General features: G+C 55.8%; 1 protein-coding gene across 1 annotated transcript in view; it reads left to right on the top strand.

The window, feature by feature from the left end:
* Positions 1-6: 6 nt before the first annotated feature.
* MPPED1 (metallophosphoesterase domain containing 1) overlaps positions 7-19,214 on the top strand; it is a 58,942-nt gene continuing 39,734 nt past the window's right edge. Inside the window, exons 1-2 of the mRNA XM_029955655.1 lie at positions 7-272; positions 8,352-8,533. Of these exons, the coding sequence (XP_029811515.1) occupies positions 49-272; positions 8,352-8,533 (406 nt within the window). The 5' untranslated portion in view covers positions 7-48. The remainder of the gene's footprint in view (positions 273-8,351; positions 8,534-19,214) is intronic.

Here is a 19,214-nt window from a genome sequence, read left to right as displayed (position 1 = left end):
GGTGGCGGCGGCGGCGGCGGGAGATGCCCGGGCGGCCCGCGGGGGCCCATGTGGCGCGCTAGGTGGGACCCCGGCGTCCTGAAGGCCGAGGCCCTGACCCTGCTGCCCTGCGGCCTGGGCATGGCGTTCTCCCAGTCCCACGTGATGGCCGCCCGGCGACACCAGCACGGCCGGCTCGTCATCGAGGTGGACGAGTACAGCTCCAATCCCACGCAGGCCTTCACCTTCTACAACATCAACCAGGGTCGCTTCCAGCCCCCGCACGTGCAGATGTAAGTGGGCGGGGCGGGGGCGGGGCGGGGCACGGGGGTGGGGGGAGGGGAGGCCTGGCGGACTGGGGAGCCTCCAGGCCTCTGGGCCCCACGCTTTCTTCTTGTTGACTGAAACGGTTCTGGAATGGCAGGATCACCGAGGCTCCGAGTCGGGAGGATGTGTGAGAAGTTGCTGGGAGGGCCTGTGGGCCGATTCTGGCTCCGAGTCCTGTTTCAGTTGGCCAGGAGATGTTTTACAAATATTTAAAAATGAGGTGATGGCACATAAAATTCCAGACTTCTCTGGCTTTGCTTTGCAAACCCAGGAGGCCTGGCAGTGGCGGGCCTGCCGTGGCCTCCTGGCGATGTCGGGGGTGGGGGTGGGGGGGTGCTGAGTTCCAGCTGCCTCCTCTCTTGGTATTTGGGTTGGTGACTCCTGGTCTCATTCCTGATCCTCATTGTACAGATAGGGAGACTGAGGCCCAGAGGGGGAGGGGGCTTGTTCCAGGCTCCAGGCAGGGTAGGACCCTAGTTTTAGGCTGACTGTCTTCCTTTACCTCCATCCCTCCCTCTCTTTTGTCCAGACCCCCTTTGCCCCTGGTGGGATAGCAGAGCTGCTTCCCGGTCTGTAAGTCCTGCTCCCTGCCCCTTGGGGCTGATGGAAAATACCAGCGGTGTCCCAGCAGTAAGGTCAGGGCCAGGGCACAGACTCCCCATTCCCCGCGACTGGTGGGGGGATCCTTTCCCCTCTCTGGGTCGTTTTCTGAGGTCTGGAGAGAGGAGGGGCCCCGGGAGGGAGCCGCTAAACTCCTCGCTCTGCCTCAGGCAGCTAGCGCCTTGTGTTCCTAGGAGACCCTCCTCCTCTTTACTTCCCACTTCCTCTGGGGCTGCGAGCGCCATCTCTAGGGAGCACTGGTTACGTGGGGGCCTTGCGGCTGTTCCTTTGGGGACACTGGAGAATCGGGCACGTGGGCCACTTTGGAGAAGGGTGGGGGGGGGCTTCCAATCCCAGCCTGGGAGGTGGGGGCGGTCCGGGGCTCCCTCAGGAGCCATCCTCCCCTGTGAGGGGTGGGTGCGGAGAGATTCTTCGTGGAGGAAGGGCTGAGGGAGGCAGGCGGGCACCGGCCTGGGGTGGGCTCCAGCGCTGGGATCCCACCTTCCCTGAGTGCCTGCTTGGAAGAGGGCTCAGTCCTGTGGGGACTGAGGCCTGGCATTGTCGGTTGCTGCCTGCTTTATATTTTGGCACATTTCTACTTGGGAGATGGGCTCCTGTTTCCATTTTGGGGCCAGATGGGCAGATCGGGGCAGGAGGGTCTCAGCATTCTGTTCTTAGTGTCCGGGATCAGCAGGAGAGGAGCCTTCCCCAGGCTGGGATTTCTCTTTTGTCGATGGGATTGGTCTTCCTGGGCTGGAGGGGACCTGGCCTGAGGGCCCTGGATGCTGGGCTCCTGCCCCAGCGGGAGCGTACAAGAGCACGTGCGCCTCAGGCACGGCAGGTGGCGTTCACGTGGCCTGTGCCCCTGTGCACCCCCACTTGGAAGGGTCCCCAGGATGGGACGCCTGGGTGGCTTTGGTGGTGGAGTGTCCGACTGTTGGTTTTGGCTCAGGCCATACTCTCCCGGTGCTCGTGGGTTCGAGCCCCACATCTGTGCAGAGCCTGCTTGGGGTTCTCTGTCTCCCTCTCCATCTGTCCCCTCCCTGCTCTCTGACTCTCAAAATAAATATTTTTAAAAAAGGAAGAAAGGTCCTTGGGTACCAGAGCTAATGCCACCGTGCTTTTGCTTATGTGGTGCCCCTGCCGGGCTCAGTGGACACCCAGGCAGGCCTCCGCCCCGGAACAGAGCTAGGAAAACAGGCGGTCGGAGGAGAGGAGGATCAGGGGGTGGACGAAGGTCCCTCTGGAGAAGATGACGTCTAGTTGAGACCCCGAGGAAGATGAGTGAGGGCAGCAAGCTGGGAGAAGGTCCGGGCAAGGGGACGGGTGAGAAATGCAGAAACAGCGTGGGGGGAGGGGAGGCTTCCCCGTGGAGACCCCCGCGGGCCAGGCTGGGTCCTGAGGAAGGGCAGCGAGTGACCACAGGAGAGAGGGGTCCTCTCCCCCATTTAACCCATGAGCAGCCACGGGGTCAGGATGTCCGTAGCAGGTCCCTAGCAGGCCCTTAGAAACGTGCGCCCCGAGCCCGCCTGCCTGGCTCTGAACCCTGCCTCTGCCACTGACTTTCAAAATGGCTCTTGATGCCTCAGTCTCCCCGTCGGTAAAGTGCGGAGGATTTAAGTAGGTAGCTCCACACAGAGCCGGGCCAGGTGGTAAGTGTTCGGTATTGAGTCCACACAGGGCTGGGCTAGGCAGCGATCAGAGACACATGCTTGCCGCGCCCAGCTGACAGTCCTGCGAGGCGGCGGACAGCACACGAGTCCCGGAAGCGTGTCACAGCATACGACCCTGGTGCTACGGACAAAATGCCTCCTGGCTTTCCTGTGGGCACCCTGTTAGAGCAGGCGGAGCGGATCCACGCCGGCCTGCCGGTTCTGCCCACGCTCTGGCCTGGCGTTCCAGGTTTCCGCTGGCAGTGGGGCTCAGGGGTTCGGGCCCTGAGCTGGGGCGAGCATGCGCTGAGTCCTGGTGCTGGGCTCCCCGTCAAGTGCTCCCTAAGATGAGCCCGGCTCTGAAATAGAGCTTTGCATAAAGCTGGGTGAAGCCAGGGCCATGCAGGGATGCGGGGGCAGGGGCGGGGGGCTGCTGCATCCCACCCCCTCCTCTCAGACCGCAGCCTCCAAGCCCGGGGGAAGCATGTGGGCTGCTGGAGGCGGCTGTTGGGGTTTCCATGGCGAGTTTCCATCAAGGGAGAGACGGGGAGGGTGGGTGCTGCTTCCCCGCATGTGATTTATCGCCGCCCTGGGCTTCGTCCCCGGGGTGAGGGAGCAAGGGGCCCTTATTTAATAAATCCACAATGTATATTTAATGACAACAGTGACAACCCAAACATGGCCTCCGATTGAGCCGCGTGATTTATGCGATTGTCCCCAGAGACCCCGATGGTGACGAGGCTGCGTCGGCCTGGGTAACGCATGTCTGGGTGTGGGCTTCTGGGTTCGGGGTCCCTCACTCTGCGGGGCCTAGAAACCCTGTGGTCCTAGGGAGAGCCCCTCCAGGCACCAGGCCTTCTGACCCAGGTGGGCGGGTGGGCACGGGGCCCGGTGGCCGGGGAGAAGGCTTGGCGGCCAGCACAGGGTCTGCCCTAGAGGTGCCCTGGGGATTGGTCCGGGCACTGCAACTCTTTTCTCTGCCTTGAACAGGAATCCTGTTGGCAGGGACTCGAGTCACCCTGTTTAAAGACCCCAAGCATATCTTGGAGAACGGAGCAGAGTCAGGGGAGCGGGCTGTGTGTCAGGCCTGGGAGGCCCCCGCGTGCCTGGCTCCCGGCCCTCCCACCGCAGCGGGTCACCGCGCTGAGCCCTCTCTGATGGGCTGCAGCTTCAGAAGGGTCCTGTGTCCCAGCCTGTCCATGCGCTGAGAGACCCCCGGGAGACAGTGAGGGTCAGCCTTGAGCCCAGGGAGAGAGTGAAGGGGCAAGGCAGGAGGGGAGGACTAAGCCTGGAACATTCCATGCCTCCTTCTGCCTCAGGTCTCTGCACATGGTGTTCCTTATGCCTCCTCCATGCTTTGCCCTGGTAACACGGACTCATTCTTCAGATCTCACCCATATGTCACTTCCACAGGAAGGCCCTCTGAGCTCTCCCCAGACCAGATCTCCCCTTCCCTTGACCCCACCCCCTACCCCCCAGCTCTAGGGTCTGTCTCTGCCACCAGCATGGGGCTGGTCCTTCAAGCCTAGCACAGCAGAGAGATGGAAAGAAGAAAGAAAAGGGAATGAGAATAAGGCAGGCAGTGTGGCCCCAGAAGAGTGGGGGAGATCAGGGAGGGCTTCCTGGGGGCAGCGGCACAACCTCTGAGGTTGGAGGACCAGCAAAAGCAAAGGCCGTGAGGTGGGGCAGCTCAGGACTCAGAACGAGGGCCTCGTGAAAAGGACACGGGGTGGTGGTGTGACACTGAGCTAACCAGTCATTGCCCCTTCTGTGAGCCTCAGTTTCCCCATGGTAGAATGCGGGGAGGGGATTGGCAGGCTCTCCCACTGGGAAACACCAGGGCTGCTGCCCAGGCACATGTCTGGAGCCTCACTGAAGGGGGGAGTCCTCTGTCCCCCAGCTCCCTGGCATTCAGAGCTCCTCCTTTCCCCAGAAGGAGAGATGGGGGGAGGACCTCTGCTTCTGATGCCCCGGGGGTGATTGGCCCGGGAGCTGCCCTTCCTGGGAGCTGGTAGCCAATGGGAGAGAGAGGCCCGAGGAGGGGCCTGGGGGCCTTCACATCCCGGTGTCTGGCTGCGAAAGTCTGTGTGCTCTCCTACCTTGTCCAAGAGTGAGTGGATGCCCCCCCCCCCTTCCAGAGCTTTCCTCGAGGCTGGGAGGGTCCAGGGCACGTGAGGAGGTGGTCGAAGTGGGGTGCCGGCCGAGGTCTGGGTGCCAGAGGCCGTGTTCTCTATCCTGCACCCTTCCTGCTGCCATGACTCTTGTGGGGATGTCCCTTGTCAGGCTGGGGAGAGGTGGCGATGGGTTTTGGTCTCGGAGAGAGAGCTGTGACCATCACCTGTTCTCTGGCGCCCGCAGAGCGTCACTGGAAAGTAACCATTTTGCTTTGTTAACCTCAATGGGTTAGATGCCCAGATCCCTGTTGTGAGGACCCAGGTTCCAATCCAGCCTGTAACTGACTAGCCAGGCTAGTGGGACTAACTTTTCCTGCCTTTGTTGCATTACAAGGGTCAGAAACTTGGTGTAAGTTGCCCGAAGCATCCACGAGCTTGTTTACTGGTTTACTTAATCAGTAAGGAAGTCCGTGTTTGGATCCAACTTCAGGTACAGCTGGATCTAGGGATCAACTTAGGCTGTAAAGTTCTCCCACCCTCCTGCATGCGCTGTCTCTCTCTTTTTCTCGTTCTCCATATCTTGGCTCTACTTTTCCCCACTTCCAAACACTTCCGGCCTGGGTTTCCGGGAACTCCATGAGGCAACCTCAGTGGGTGTCCTGCCCACAGGTATATCCCTTGTGCCTGGCAGGTGCCTGGCCTCTAGGAGGCCCTGCTGAAGCATTTGTCTGTAGACTGAATGGCATGAGCTGGGCCTGGAAATAGTCTAGTCCGCTGGGAGTTCTGGAACCAAAGACTGGCTTCAAATTGCAGCCTCACCAGCCGGCATCGCTAAGATCCTGGGAAAGGCTGTCCTGAGCCTCAGTTTCCTCACCTGTAATATGGGCATACCCACAGTACCCTGCCCAGACGGTCACGGTGAGTGTGAGGCCGGTGGGTGCAAGTGACGCTTAGTGCGTGATGACCTTCCATCTGTGGGAAGCGCGTGTGCTGTTATTATTTCAAGGTTGAGCGTGTGTTACAATCCACATAACAGGAAGTTGGTGCAGAGAAGCAAGAGTTTTTTTTTTTTTCTTCTGGGGATTATTAGGTTTGCATCCTCACCGCTCAGTAGCCTTGGGGTGGAGAGAAGTACGAACAGAGTTAATTAAAGCGCCGGGGCTCCAACAGCAGGTCCAGCCCCGTGGAGCCCTGGGAACTGGTCCTGCCATTGGCTGGCTGGCCGATGACGGGCGGGGCTGAGGCCTGCCCAGGCTCCACGCTGAGGGGGTCCCAGGAGGAGAGGCCATTGGGACCAGAGTGGCTCTGGAGTGGCATCTCGCTTCCTGTCTCTCTCTTCATCATCTGTCTCTGTCTCTTTGATTTGGTCTCTGTCACCTTTGGCATGCTCATGACCTCGGTATGTGTAGGGGTGAAGGAGGGAAGGAAAGAAGGAAGGTAGAAAGGAAGAAAAGAAGGGAGGAGGGAAGGAAAGAGAAGGAAGGAGGGGAAATAGGGAGGGTGAAAGGAAAGAAAGAAAGAAGGAAGGAAGGCAGGAAAGAAAAGAGGAAGGAAAGGAAGGGAGCAAGGAAGGCAGGAAGGAAAGAAGGAAGTTAAGAAGGTAGTAGAGAAGAGAAGGGAGGGAGGAAGGAAAGAAAGAAGGAAGGAAGTTAGGAAGAAAGGAGAGAAGGAAGGAAAGAAACGAGGAAGGCAAGAAGAAAGGGAGGAAGGAAGGAGGAAGGAAGGAAGGAAAGAAGGAAGTTGGGAAGGAAGGAGGGAAGGAGGGAAGGAAAGAAGGAAGTCGGGAAGGAAGGAAGGAATTTGACCGGCGCACTTGTGTTCCTCAGCGGGGACGAGGCTGCCCTTTGTCCAGTCGGCTGCGCCGGGGACAGGCAGGCGCACAGGCGATCCCCAGGCCTGCCAGACTGTCTGTCACAGGACTGGGGGTGGGGAGGAGGGCAGGGACTCCGAGGACCTAGGGATGGGAGGGAGCTTTTAGCCCCCAGCCCAGCTCAGGTCCCACCTCCTCCTAGAAGCTTCTAGGGAACCCCTTGCTGGGTGGGGGCCTGCTCTGGCCCCCAGCTTCTCTGCTGCCCCATCAAAGCTGGTGGCCTTCTTGTTACTGCCTGGCCAAGTCTGCCTCTGCCATCAGTTTGTGGACTCCTGGCCTGGGATCAGGCCCGGTTCATCCCTGGGGCCCCAGCATTGAACTCCAGGCCGGCCCAAGGTGGGTGGGCACAGTGTGCTTGGCTGAATGAATGAATGAGTGAGGGGGCGCCCCGGGGCCTTGTTGGTCATCGTTGGACTGGGGGAGCTTTCCTCTTCTCCCCAGTCATGCCCGCTCTGACCTGCCAGGAGTCTGACTCGGCCTGACCAGCCCCGGAAAGGGCCCGGCACCCTCCCTCCCGGCCGAGGGGAGGCTGGCTGGGTGCCTCCCGCCGTGGATGGAGCGCGCCGGTGCTCCCCGCACATTAGCATGCCGAACCCACGTCTCTCGTAAGGTGTTAATTAAATTTCTTCGAAGTATATTGTCTGAAAAAAAAAAGGATAATTAGAAAGATGTCTTTAAAAGTATTTATGTAACTGATACGGTACCGCTTTTGGTTTGCCGCATAATTAGATTTAAACACAACTCCTCGAGCAGCACACTCATTTGGAGAGAGCTCCTAGTTGAAATGTCATCGCGTTGTTTTTAAGAGTTTTGAGCCTGGCAGAGTCCTTCGGCTGAGGATGCGAGCGTGGTGTGGGGAGCCCTGGACGGGGAGCCAGTCCACCTCCATTCCCTGGGACACGCGGGGCCCCTTGCTCCGTGTCATTGTCGTCGTCGAAGCCAGAGGGGCTGCGATGGGCCTCCCGGGGCAAGACCTTGCCTTTCTGCAGCTCTTTTTAATTTTCAGACACTTCTTTCCTTCGTGAGGTGGCCCCATGTCACAGGCAGGTGAAATGAGGTCAAGCGTTTTGCTGACGGTCACACGTTAGATAAATGGCAGAGCTGGGATTTGAAGCCTGGTCTGACCCGGGGACCCTTTTCCTACACAACCCTGGAAAGCCCTAGTTTTAAAACTGATGGGCCCTCTCAGAGTTTTGAAAAATCGCCGCCTCTCTTTCGCGCCTTGACTTCCCAAACTCCTATGAAATCCACCCTGCTTTTGCACACGTCTCTTCCTGGAGGCTGTGTGCAGCCCGCACGGCGCTGGGGGCCGAATTCTTTCACGTGGACCAGAGACTGTAGCGCTTGCATTCTCGGCGGGGCTGATGGCGTCTCTGAGGGGGGGTGAAACTCGATTTTAGGGGGTGAAAAAAGCTTATTTTTCTTACAAAGCCCAGATATACACATAGCACATGAATAGGTATCTGTGGGTTAAAAACTCATGGGAGGGGAGGGAGCAGGGGAAAAAGCATCTAAAAGGGTTCACGATGGAGAGAGGGTCACGGCAGCCGCACAGCAGGCACCCTGTCATAATCACAGCCGCCCACGGGGCTCTCCACTCCTTAGTCACCTCCTTCAACCCCTGAGGGCCCCGTGTTACAGAGGGGAAACTGAGGCTCAGGGGGGACACACGTCCTGCACGGCCAGCGAGCGGGAGAGTCAGGACTCGGAGCCCCGAGGGCCCCCTGGGAAGTCCGGGCGCACCGGCTGTGTCGCGGCTCGGGCCTCGTGCTGGCCACACACCACCTGCGGTGTCTTCTCTCCCCGCAGGGTGGACCCCGTGCCTCATGATGCCCCCAAGCCGCCCGGCTACACCCGCTTTGTCTGCGTGTCTGACACGCACTCGCGGACGGACCCCATCCAGATGCCTTACGGTGACGTGCTCATCCACGCCGGGGACTTCACGGAGCTGGGCCTCCCGAGCGAGGTGAAGAAGTTCAACGAGTGGCTGGGTAGGTGCCGGGCAGGAGGTGGCCTTCCTGCTCCGCCCGGGCCCCCTCCTGGCCTCGCTCTGCCTGCCCGCCTCCCCTGGGATGCCCTCCCTGCCTTCCCGCTCCGGGTCATACCTCCACGTCTCCACCGCCAGAACTTGCCTCAGCCGTGACTTGGTTTGTGCGATTCTTTTGGCCTGGGAGACGCCCTCCCGAAGGGGTTTTGCCCAGGTTTGTATATGTCCACCTGCGTGTCCAGCCCCCAGCGCCTGGGACAGGTAGGTGCTCAGTAAATCATTGGTGAATGAACGAATGGGTGAAGGAATGAATTACTCTCCACAAGCGGTGATACTGGGACGGGGACTCAGCCGGTCTATACCGGCCCAGCCGCCCATCGCCGTGGTGACGGCTTCCCCAGTGAGGGGACCCCCAGGCAGGAGATCCACACAGGCCCCTCCTGGGGACCGCTGTTGGGAGAAGCCCTGGAGCTCGATGGTGGGCGATGGTGGACGGTGATTTATAAGCGACCCCTCCAGGGATTTGTCTTTAGCTTTCTGCTTTCTTCCTAAACAAAAAACCCATAAAGGTGGAGTACCTCCCGGGAAAAGCCGCTCCCTCGGAATCCAGAGAAACTGCACGGCGAGTCGTGTCTGCCGTGGCCTGGGGGACAGATGGATGGCCCCCGGGCGGCCCGGCATGCCAGTGTGCTCTCGAGGAGGTGCGGGTGCAGAGCAGACCCACGTCCGTGCCCGGCGCCGCTCGGCCGCCAGACGGTCCCCCCACCCCAGGGCCCTCCCGCCGCGCGGTTGGCTGGGAGCTCAGCGAGCAGAGGGCCAGGAGCGAGGCGGGGGAGCTGCAGTGAGCGAGAGGCCCGGCTCTGCCAGTTGAGACAAATATTTACAAGCAAGGCCTTCCCCTCCACTTGGCAGGCTTGGAGCTTTAAATATTGATTTTTCAAAGGGGAGATTCTGATCAGGCGCCCTGTTTGGGCTGAAATGTGTGGAGGCCGGGGCGGGAGAGGGCAGGGGTCCTTACCTTGCCTTGTGCTGCCTGCTGGCCCCGGGCTGCCCCCTGGGCTGAGGTCCCTCCTGGCTTCCCATCCCCCTTGCTGCGAGGTCTCCGAAGATGGGAGGCTGCGTGCGCTGGTCGGAGCCAAGGGGCTGTGTCCGAGGCCTTATTTAATTAATTGATTTATTTATTTATTATTTAAAAAAATTTTTAAGGTACATTTATTTTTGAGAGAGAGAGAGAGAGAGAGGGTGCACAAGTGGGGGAGGAGCAGAGAGAGAGGGAGACACAGAATCTGAAGCAGCTCAGGGCTCGAACCCACGAACCGTGAGATTGTGACCTGACCTGGCCCCCCGAGTGGCCTCATCTTAGCTGCAGGTTGTCAGGCTGCCCTTGCCCTGCCTACCTCTTTGGAAGTAGGGTGTTTTGAGGCCCCCTTAGGATGGAGGAATGATCAGGTTTTGTAAACGTGATATTATTGTCTCCAGGAGCTGGCATTTTGCCAGATCAGTCTCGTCTTGGGGTAGAGGCAGGTGTCGTGGGTGGGCCCCACAGGAGGGGGAGCCTCTGATCGGAGCATGGCGGTGGGCAGCTGGAGGAAGTGGCAGAACAACGCATGCGCAAAGTGTGTGGCGTTTCTGAGAAGTGTCGCTGTCTGATCTTGGCGGTGTCTGCAGTTTACACACGTGCACAGAGAAAAGCCTGGAAGGCCGCACTCATTCCTCCATTTGGCCTGTCTCACTGGGGACCTCCCACACGTGTCCTAGGCACTGGGGTGACGGCGAGGTGGGCGGGACAGGGCACAACTGCCTTTTGGTGATGGGCACACAGTGCGTCTGGGCATGGGTCCTGTTCACATAGACCGGTGGGCCAAGGATAGGATTTTGGGCTTGATTCCAAGTGCAAAGGGGATTTGGGGGAGGTTTGTGTACGTGAGTGACCTTTATTTTTAGTTTTATTAAAAAATGTTTTAATGTTTATTTATTTTTGAGAGAGAAACACACAGAGTGTGAGCAGGGGAGGGTCAGAGAGAGGGAGACACAGAATCTGACGCAGGCTCTAGGCTCCGAGCTGTCAGCACAGAGCCCGATGTGGGGCTTGAACCCACGAACCGTGAGATCGTGACCTGAGCTGAAGTTGGCTGCTTCACCGACTGAGCCACTCGGGCGCCCCCAGGAGAGTGACCTTTAAAAAGGCATTCGGGGGCGCCCGAGTGGCTCAGTTGGTGAAGCATCCGGCTTCGGCTCAGGTCACGATCTCACGGTTCGTGGGTTTGAGCCCCACATCGGGCTCTGTGCTGACAGCTCAGAGCCTGGAGCCTGCTTCACATTCTGTGTCTCCCTCTCTCTCTGACCCTCCTCTATTCCCACTGTCTCTCTCTGTCTCTCAAAAATAAATAAAGAACATAAAAAAAAATTTTTTAAAGGTATTCGAAGGCCTGAATTACAGAGTTAGAGTGAGGGCGAAGTCTCTGGAATGTTCCAGAATTGACGTCTGGGTGGTGGATCATAGCGTATCTTCTTCTTTTATGGTTTTCTCTCTCCTCTACCTCGATTTTCTGTAGGGAGAGTCGGTAGCACCATATAAAGGCAACAGTACAATCTTACTGTTTTGAAAGAAGTCTTGGCCTCCCTGGCGTCTGGTGCAGGAGGTGTCCCAGGACGGGGGTGAGGACCGCAAGGGCCTTAGGTCAGTCCTGCTGTCATCCAGGCACTCCGATGTCACCTGGAGCCCTTCCTGAGGACAGCAGGGCCTGCCCGCACTCCCCACCCAGGAAGGGCCAGGCTCTTCTTGGACGAGAAAGTCTCGGGTTTGAAATTTACGGCCTGCTTCTTCCCCGTTTGTTGATCTCACAGAAGGCATTTAAAGTCATATTCCAGGGGTCACCTCCCGCCAGACAAGAGGGGATTTTAGAGAGTACTAAAGCCTTCTTTGCAGGTCAAGATTGCCCCTGCCCCCTGAAGCCTCGCTTCCTTCCAGACCCCAATCCCTCGGGGCCCCCAGCGCTTGCTCCCGGCTGGACCCCCGCCCCCTCTCCTCCGCCAGCTTTCTCTTTGAGATCTGGCTGCTGTCTGGTTCACTCTTCTCAGAAGACACTTCCTCCTGGCTGTCCACCAGAGTTTCAGGCTCGTTCTGTCCCAAACCTGCCTGCGTCCCTCCAGTGTGACCCCCTCCCATCCACAGCTCCGGGGCCCTCTCCCTTCCCTCTGAGGCCAGTATCAGCTGTCACTCACTGTTATTCTGACCCTGCTGCTGTCTGCCTGTCCCCTCCACCTGCTTATATCACCTGCTGAGCCGCTGTAGGCACCCAGGCGGGCTGGCCCGCCAGGCTCGCCTTCCCCCTGCAGGGTCCTGTGAACCTCTTGAGGGTGGAGATGGTGCCCAGGTTGGCTGGGCACCTGCTGGGCAGGTGGCGCTGGAGTAATGCGTGGAGATGCTTCTAAGCACAAGTTGTGCCAGTTAATGGAGAGGCATTACCCTTAGCAGACACAGGCAGGGGAGGAGGAGGGGGCCTGGTAATGGAGTACTTGGAAGTTATAATTAACTTTTTACTGGGGCCCTAGCATGAAACGAGATAGAAGACAATATAAAAGGGGTCCAAGGATTTAGTTCAATAGAGCTGGGTCTTCTGCAAGTAAACCCTTAATTAAAATCTGTGCGGGGGGAAGGGAGAGAAGGCAAATGGAGAAATCACTTCAAGGCGGTGGTTTTGGTTGGTGTCTCTTCTGCCACAGAGCTGAAGGCTCGAGCGCCGCAGGGCTCTGCCCGCAGAGCTGGACTGCCCGCAGCCGTGTGCCTCTTTGTGATGGAACTTCGGAGCCTGTGGAATGGACTGCAGGCGGGGGTGAGGGGCCCTGGAAAGGAGCAGGGCGCTGGGCACCCCCAGCAGGAGCTGGAGGCTGCTCCCAAGCACCTGGATTGTTAGGCCCTGTGGGACATGATGGTTGCACATGCAGCTAAAGGGTTCCCCCCCCCGCACCCCCCCGCCCCAACCCCGCTCAGCCATTTCTTCCCGTGCCAGCCACGTCCCAGGTTCTGACTGCTCCCTGCTCTCCGGTCGCCCTTCCTATGGGGGTAGCCGCCCTCCGTGTGGAAGGCTGAGCTGTCCCGTCCGCCGCCCTCACCTCTGTCCCCAGCCACGTGTGTGAGGATAAGACCCTGCTTTTGTCTTATCCCCTTAGCTTTTTGACCCTTCCCGCCTCTTCCCACCACACAGTTCTTACCTGTGTGCATGTCGCTGGCTTGCCCCACCGGATCGTGACTGTGGAGGGTCCCAGGCCGCAGAGAAGGCACTACGGAGACAGTCCACAGAGTCCCTGTGCTGTCCCCAGTCCCAGTGCGCCCCACTGGGGAGCAGGACGCTTGCCTGTTCCCCCAGGCATCGCCGGCGTGTTCTCCAGGCAGCAGAGCCCTTCCGCTGCCCGGCGCTGTGCCGGCAGGGCGGAGCCGAGTTCTCCTGGCCGGGGCCGAATCCCCAGGGGAGTGCCGCTCAGCTCTCCGGGTATGAGCCTCACACTGATCCTTGCACAGGACCCGCAGCCTCTTCCGCCAGAGCAGGGGATGGAGACCGGAAGTCAGGGCTCCTGGGGCTGCTTCTGGCTCTGCCCCGCACCAACCGGGGGACCTCGCCTTTCCCCTTCCCCCGAGCATCCAGCCTCCATAAAATATGGTGTGTGGACCACGTGTCAACGAAGCCGGCCCCAGTGCTCTCGCTCGGCTGTGCCGGCCGGATCCGTAGCCGTGTCCCAAACCCATGTTCCTTCTGGCTTCTGGGCCCCTGGGGGGGTGGGGTGAGGTTCTGCCTCTCCTGCTGGGCTCTGAATGTGGGAGCATGGGGGAGGGGCCACGCTCACCCATCAATAGGGTGTCGGGAGCCCACTGCGTCCGCTGGCTTGGTGTTGGGGGCTCAGGGATGACCCCCGGGGGTGTGGTTCCTGCCTGCCGGGCCTGAAGCAGGGGCAGGTTATAAAGATTACACAGAGTAAATAGACAAGATCGTTTCGATGATTAGATCAGTGAATGAGGTCACTAAGCAGGGCGAGGTGACAGTGACTGAGGTGGGGGTTTATCTGATGTAGGGGGCCCAGGAAGCCCCTCCGAGAGGCTTCTGAGCTGAGAAGAACCCAGTCCTGAATTTCTTGGAGGGTCACCAGAGGCCCCCAGGGCTGAGCGCAATGGCCCCGGCGGCCAGGGAGGACCGGCAGCCAGGGTGAGGACGTGGGTTTTTATTCTGAGTGTTAAGGTGGCCACCGGGTTTAGGCAGAGGAGGGACAGGGTCTGACTCCGTGTTTTGAAGGACTCCTCTGGCTTCTGGCTGGAGCTGGGCTGCAGCTGCCAGGCCCCAGGAGAGACTTCACAGGCGTTTGCGAGGGGCGAGGGGAGCCGGCGCTGGACCTGGGGGCAGCGGGAGCACAGCTCCCAGTGCAGGGTTCGGCCACAGCTCAGAGGTGACATCAACAGGAGTTGCTGATGCGAGGTGTGGGTGCCGAGGGGGTGACTGACCTGGTGTCTGCAGAGCCCAGTGGGCCTGGCTTGAGGCAGGTGCTCAACAAGTATTTGTTAAGAAAAGGAAGAAAAAGAAAGAAATTTTATAGTGTGATCACGTCAATCAAAATGTCCAGGGGCGCCTGGGGGGCTCAGTCGATGAAGCATCCGACTTCGGCTCAGGTCATGATCTCTCAGTTTGTGAGTTCGAGCCCCACGTCGGGCTCTGTGCTGACAGCTCGGAGCCTGGAGCTGCTTTGGGTTCTGTGTCTCCCTCTCTCTTCGCCCCTTCCCTGCTCACTCTGTGTCTCTCCCTTTCTCCCTCTCTCTCTCAAAAATAAATAAACATTAGGGGGAAAAAAAGTCCAACCAACTTTTTTTTGTAAAGATCTTACAGGGTTCATCACTGAATGCATATGGATTCTGGTTCGTTTGCGCATTAGTTGGCTACAATGGCCTGATTGTATAACAGAAGTCTGTTATTCTTGCAAAGTCTCAAGATTGAATATTTAATACAAAACTTTTCTTTGACTTCGGTCCCCATGTCATTTCTGGCAGCTCCTGGCTCAGGAGCTGGGTGGTGTCTGAGGATTTAGGGGCCAGAGTGAATGATGAGCAGGTGCTCGCCCAGGGGCAAGATAGATGCTCAGATAAAAAACGGATTTGGTGTTCATTTAAACAATTTTCTATACTCATCGAAAAGAAAAATTCTTCACAAAGCCAGAGTGTATTTTAGAGGCTAAAAGAGAGAAAATTAACTCCTAATAAAGATGAAAGAATCTAGAATTCTTAGTTGGGGCCAACTGATTTTAACTAGGCATAATTACGGTATTTTTGTATTAATGTATAAACCCCTTGAAAAGTGTGGTTAAGTGCGAATTATCTATTTACAACCGAATGGCTTTGGAAATGAATGACCCCCACTGGGGATATGTGTGTGCAGTGTATTTCTTCTTTTTTAAAAGTTTGTTTATTTATTTTGAGAGAGAGAGAGGCTGGGGAAGAGGCAGAGGGAAAGGGGAGGAGAGAATCCCAAGCAGGCTGTGCACCATTAGCGCGGAACACCATTTGGGTTTCGAACTCATGACCTGAAGCTCATGACCTGAGTTGAAGTCGGACGCTTCACCGTCTAAGTCACCCAGGTGCATGCGTGTCTTTCAAACATGTTTTGCAAGACCATCATCCTAAAAATTTCTGCCTTAGGTTAAAAACAACAATAAAATTTATGTTTAAACAAGGTATGGATACACAGCTCTGAAAAGCCAGGGGTCTCTGAAATGTCTTCCTTCATTTTATTTTGTTATTCTGGAGGACTTTTTGCTTACTTATTTAGTTCCCATTTATGACCCCTGCCAAAAGATGTGAGATGATTTATAAAAGCAATAAAGATAGTAAAATGGTAGCGTATTACTGATATATTAAAAGCCAAGATTTAAAAAAAGAAATTAGAGTAGTTCAGAAGGAGAGCCTCGAATATCAACACTCAGGGCTAGATGGACCTTGTGAGCTGGAGATAGGAGCCTGAGCTACCTGAGGGCCAGAGTGAAAAGGGAGACACATTTGGCAAATGGCTTTGGTATCTGGAAGGAGGAAATCCAGAAGCTGCTCTGACTGGCCCATACCCTGTGTCATGTTGGACGTCTGTCTCATTCAGTGAGTGTCTTGAAGGCCAGACTTGTGTCCCTGACACTTCTGTGTAGGAGGATCTTGGTAACGATACGTGTATTTGAATGATACCAACGGATATTTGCCTGGTGTTTCCCAGTATACTAAACGTGTCCATTTCCTCCATTCATTGTGTGCCCACCTCCTGCTTAGGATTGATTGAAGTTTCTTTTTTTCCCCTCTACTGGTTTGGAAATTCCACATTCTTTTTCAATTTGTTTAGTGGTTACTCATAAATCTTTAATATGCATATCTGACTTGACTCAATCTAAAATTAATCAATGTCTCCATTCTTCCCTGAAGGTTCCTGGAACACACCCACCCCGTCCCCTTCTGCTGCCGTCTTATGTCTCTTTGCTGTCTGGTGTCTCACTTCTAATTTGTTTATAAGCCTGCCTTGAAGTATACATTATCATGATTTTTAATAATAACCTTTTCCAGTTTACACTGGATTGTTTACTCAACGTGTGTTTGCTGAGCACTTGTTATGTGCTTGCTGAGCATTTGTTATGTGCTGGGCATGGTTCTGGGCACTGGGGATGCGCTGTGAGCAAACAGAAGACGGGCCATGGATTAAGAGAGCTATAGTGTGTTGGAGAGTCAGGATAAGGGGTCAGGGTGGACCTTCTGATGAGGTGACATTTGAGCAAAGTGCTGAATGGAGGGAAGCCAGTTAGTGCAAGCGTCCTGGGCAGACACAGCAGCTTCGAGTCAGCAGTGCTGGTGGCACCTTTGAGGACCAGTGGGCAGGCACACGGCTGGATTGCCATGGAGGGTCTGGAGGAGTGAGTGAGTGGGAGAAGCAGAGGCTGGATAGGGGATGGGAACCAAGTCAGGAAGGTCAGGTGGCTTCATGTAGGAAGTGGCAATTGAGGGAGACCTTGGCATTTGGGCGATGATCGGTCAAGTGAAGGGTGGGTTCAGGCCTTCCAGCTCGAAGAGACAGGCTAGCCAAGGGTCTGAGGCTGGAGCTCTGACTTGCCGTTGGTGTGCAATCATTCACTCACTCGAGAAACGTTTGTTGAGCACCTGTGTTGTCCTAGACCCTGTGCTAGGTGCTGAGGATACAGTGGGTAGCAAAGCAAACGAGACTTCTGCTAAAGAGACGTATGAATGAGAAAACAGCGTAGCATGATGGGGGCAGGGTGAAATGGTGGCCTGTGATCAAGTGAGACCCGTCTAGGTTTAACTCACAGCTCACCTGCCTACCAGGTGTGAGACCATGAGCGACTGACTTACCTGGGTCTCAGAGCCCCATCTGTACAATGGATCTCCCCAGGCTGGAGGAGGTGTGGAGGAGGGGTGGTGTGTTAATACCCACATGGGCTCGGAGGCTTTGCTGGGTGTCCCTCCGTGACCCTCCATGTCACCCCCTCGTCCACCTTCACTCATTAGTGCTCCTTCGAGGCTGCAGGGCCACTGGAGGAAATACCAGCTTGGTCATTCAAGAGTTGAGGAAGCAAGATTTTCTTACTGGTATGCTTCTTTTCTTTTTTTCCTCCCAACTTGGAGCGATGTGTTTGGATGTGAAATAAGCCTGTGGGTTTTTTAAAATGTCATTTTCATGCTGGACTTCTTTCCAAAACAGGAATAGTCCACAGCTAGAACATCCTGGCTAGCACAGGAATGAAATATTCTGTCCCCGTGTGCACACAAACTTCTGAAATGTCTGGAAGATCCCACCACTTCTCTGTCCGCACCTTCCCCCGCACGCCTCCCGCACCTGGGCTCAGCGTAGACTTTGTCGGAAGCTCTGTGTCTGGTGTGGTTTGGAGCCTGTGATCACCACTGAGAGAGGGCGTGAAACTCTCCTCCCCACTGCTCCTGTTATTACAGAGCTGCCCCTTCTCCTGGGGCGTCTCCCACCCTGGTCTCTCACAGATCCTGACAGCCAGCCTTTCCCAGACTTCAGGTGCTCGAGAAGCTCCTGGAGGCAGAGTCTGGGTCAAGGGTGGGTCCCGACTTGGCAGATGTAGACGGGCTGGAGATTCCGCATTTCTTACAAGCTCCCAGGTGGTGAGTAGTGAGGCCCTAGACCTGTGGGATCGAGTACGGTAGCCACTTGCCTTATGCGGGTATTGAGCACTTGAAATGTGGCTAGTGTGACCGAGAAGCTGACTGTTGTGTTTTATTTCATTGTAATTAATTTGAAATTAAATAGCTATGGGGGGGTTAATTCCTATCTTATGAGATGACACAGCTAGATAGCCCCTTGAGGTGTTTGCTGTTAGTGTCTGTACAGATGGAGAAACTGAGCTCGGAGGTGAAGAGCTTGCCCAAGATCTTACAGCAAATAAAAGTGGAATCAGGATTCTAACCCAAGGCCTAGTCTCTTAAATTTGTATTATTTTTTAATGCCTAAGGTGACCTTTTTTTTTTTTAATGTGGGAACTTCTTCTGTGTATCCAGAAAATCCTAGCCTTTTCAATTAGCAAATCACCTGATTTCAAGACTGTTTTGAAATTCGTGGTCATGAGTAACACTTTATAGCATCAAGGCCAACAAATAAAGTCATGTTTAAGTTGCTGACAGGATGTGAGAATTTGTCCAATACCCTACATGACATATTCAAAAAACACATTTTTCTGCAAAGACTCATTTCCAAGCCTCATGGGGGCTTAACAGTAATTGACTTCCCCTGGGTCAAAGACACGTTACAGTCTGAAGGTGTTTTCGTGTTGTTGGCTCACTTCTCCCTTGCAGCAAGCAGACCACGTTCTTTGTAATGTTGTCCCCACTTTACAGATGGCGAGACAGAGACCCAGTGCAGGGATGTGGTCTCCTAGAGGTCACCGCAGGTCCCAGCTTTCAGATGTCACCTTCTCAGACCTTCCCTGGATTGGTCCGCTTCCCCACCCCGATGCTTCCTGTCCAGCTTACCTGGCTTTATAGTTTTTCCATATCAATTATCCCCACCTGGCACTTAATTGTTTATAACTTCGTTGCCAATATCCCACTGGGTCTGCTACTCAAAGGCAGGGATCTGGTCGGTCTCCTGCGTGCCCGCACTTCAGCACCACAGACAGCACCCCCAGCTGGCACTCCATCTTTATTATTTATAAATTAAATCAAATTCCTTACACGAGAGAGGAGTCAGTGGGCAGGATGCTGCCTTTGGAGCAGTTGGATCCCCTCCCCAGGCCGGACCAACCACATGCCTGCTGAGCAACCTTGAGGTCGTCAATACCCTTATGCCTCAGCGTATTCCTCTATTAGTGGTACCAAGTGAAATGATACTTTCTTTGTAGAGCTATTGTGAGGATTGAGTAAGCATCAAACTTGCCGTCCTGTTTAAGTAAGCATGTGGGTCTGGAGAGATCCCTTGGGTTTGGATCCTGGCTCCATTCTTCCTAGTCATCTGGCCTTGGGCATGTTATGGCTTCTCTCTGAGCCTTGGTTTGCTTATCTGTAAAAGGGATCTAATATTGACAGGGCTCAGTAAGGCAGGAGGTGATCTGGGCTCAGCGTAGTGCCTGGCATGGGATAGTCACATAATAAATTCAGGTACTTTTTTTTTTTTTTTTTTTTTTACTTAGGGTGAGGG

This window comes from Suricata suricatta, chromosome 10 (genome assembly GCF_006229205.1).
Source record: "Suricata suricatta isolate VVHF042 chromosome 10, meerkat_22Aug2017_6uvM2_HiC, whole genome shotgun sequence".
Classification (NCBI taxonomy): domain Eukaryota; kingdom Metazoa; phylum Chordata; class Mammalia; order Carnivora; family Herpestidae; genus Suricata; species Suricata suricatta.
This window is presented reverse-complemented; position numbering and strand designations above follow the sequence as displayed.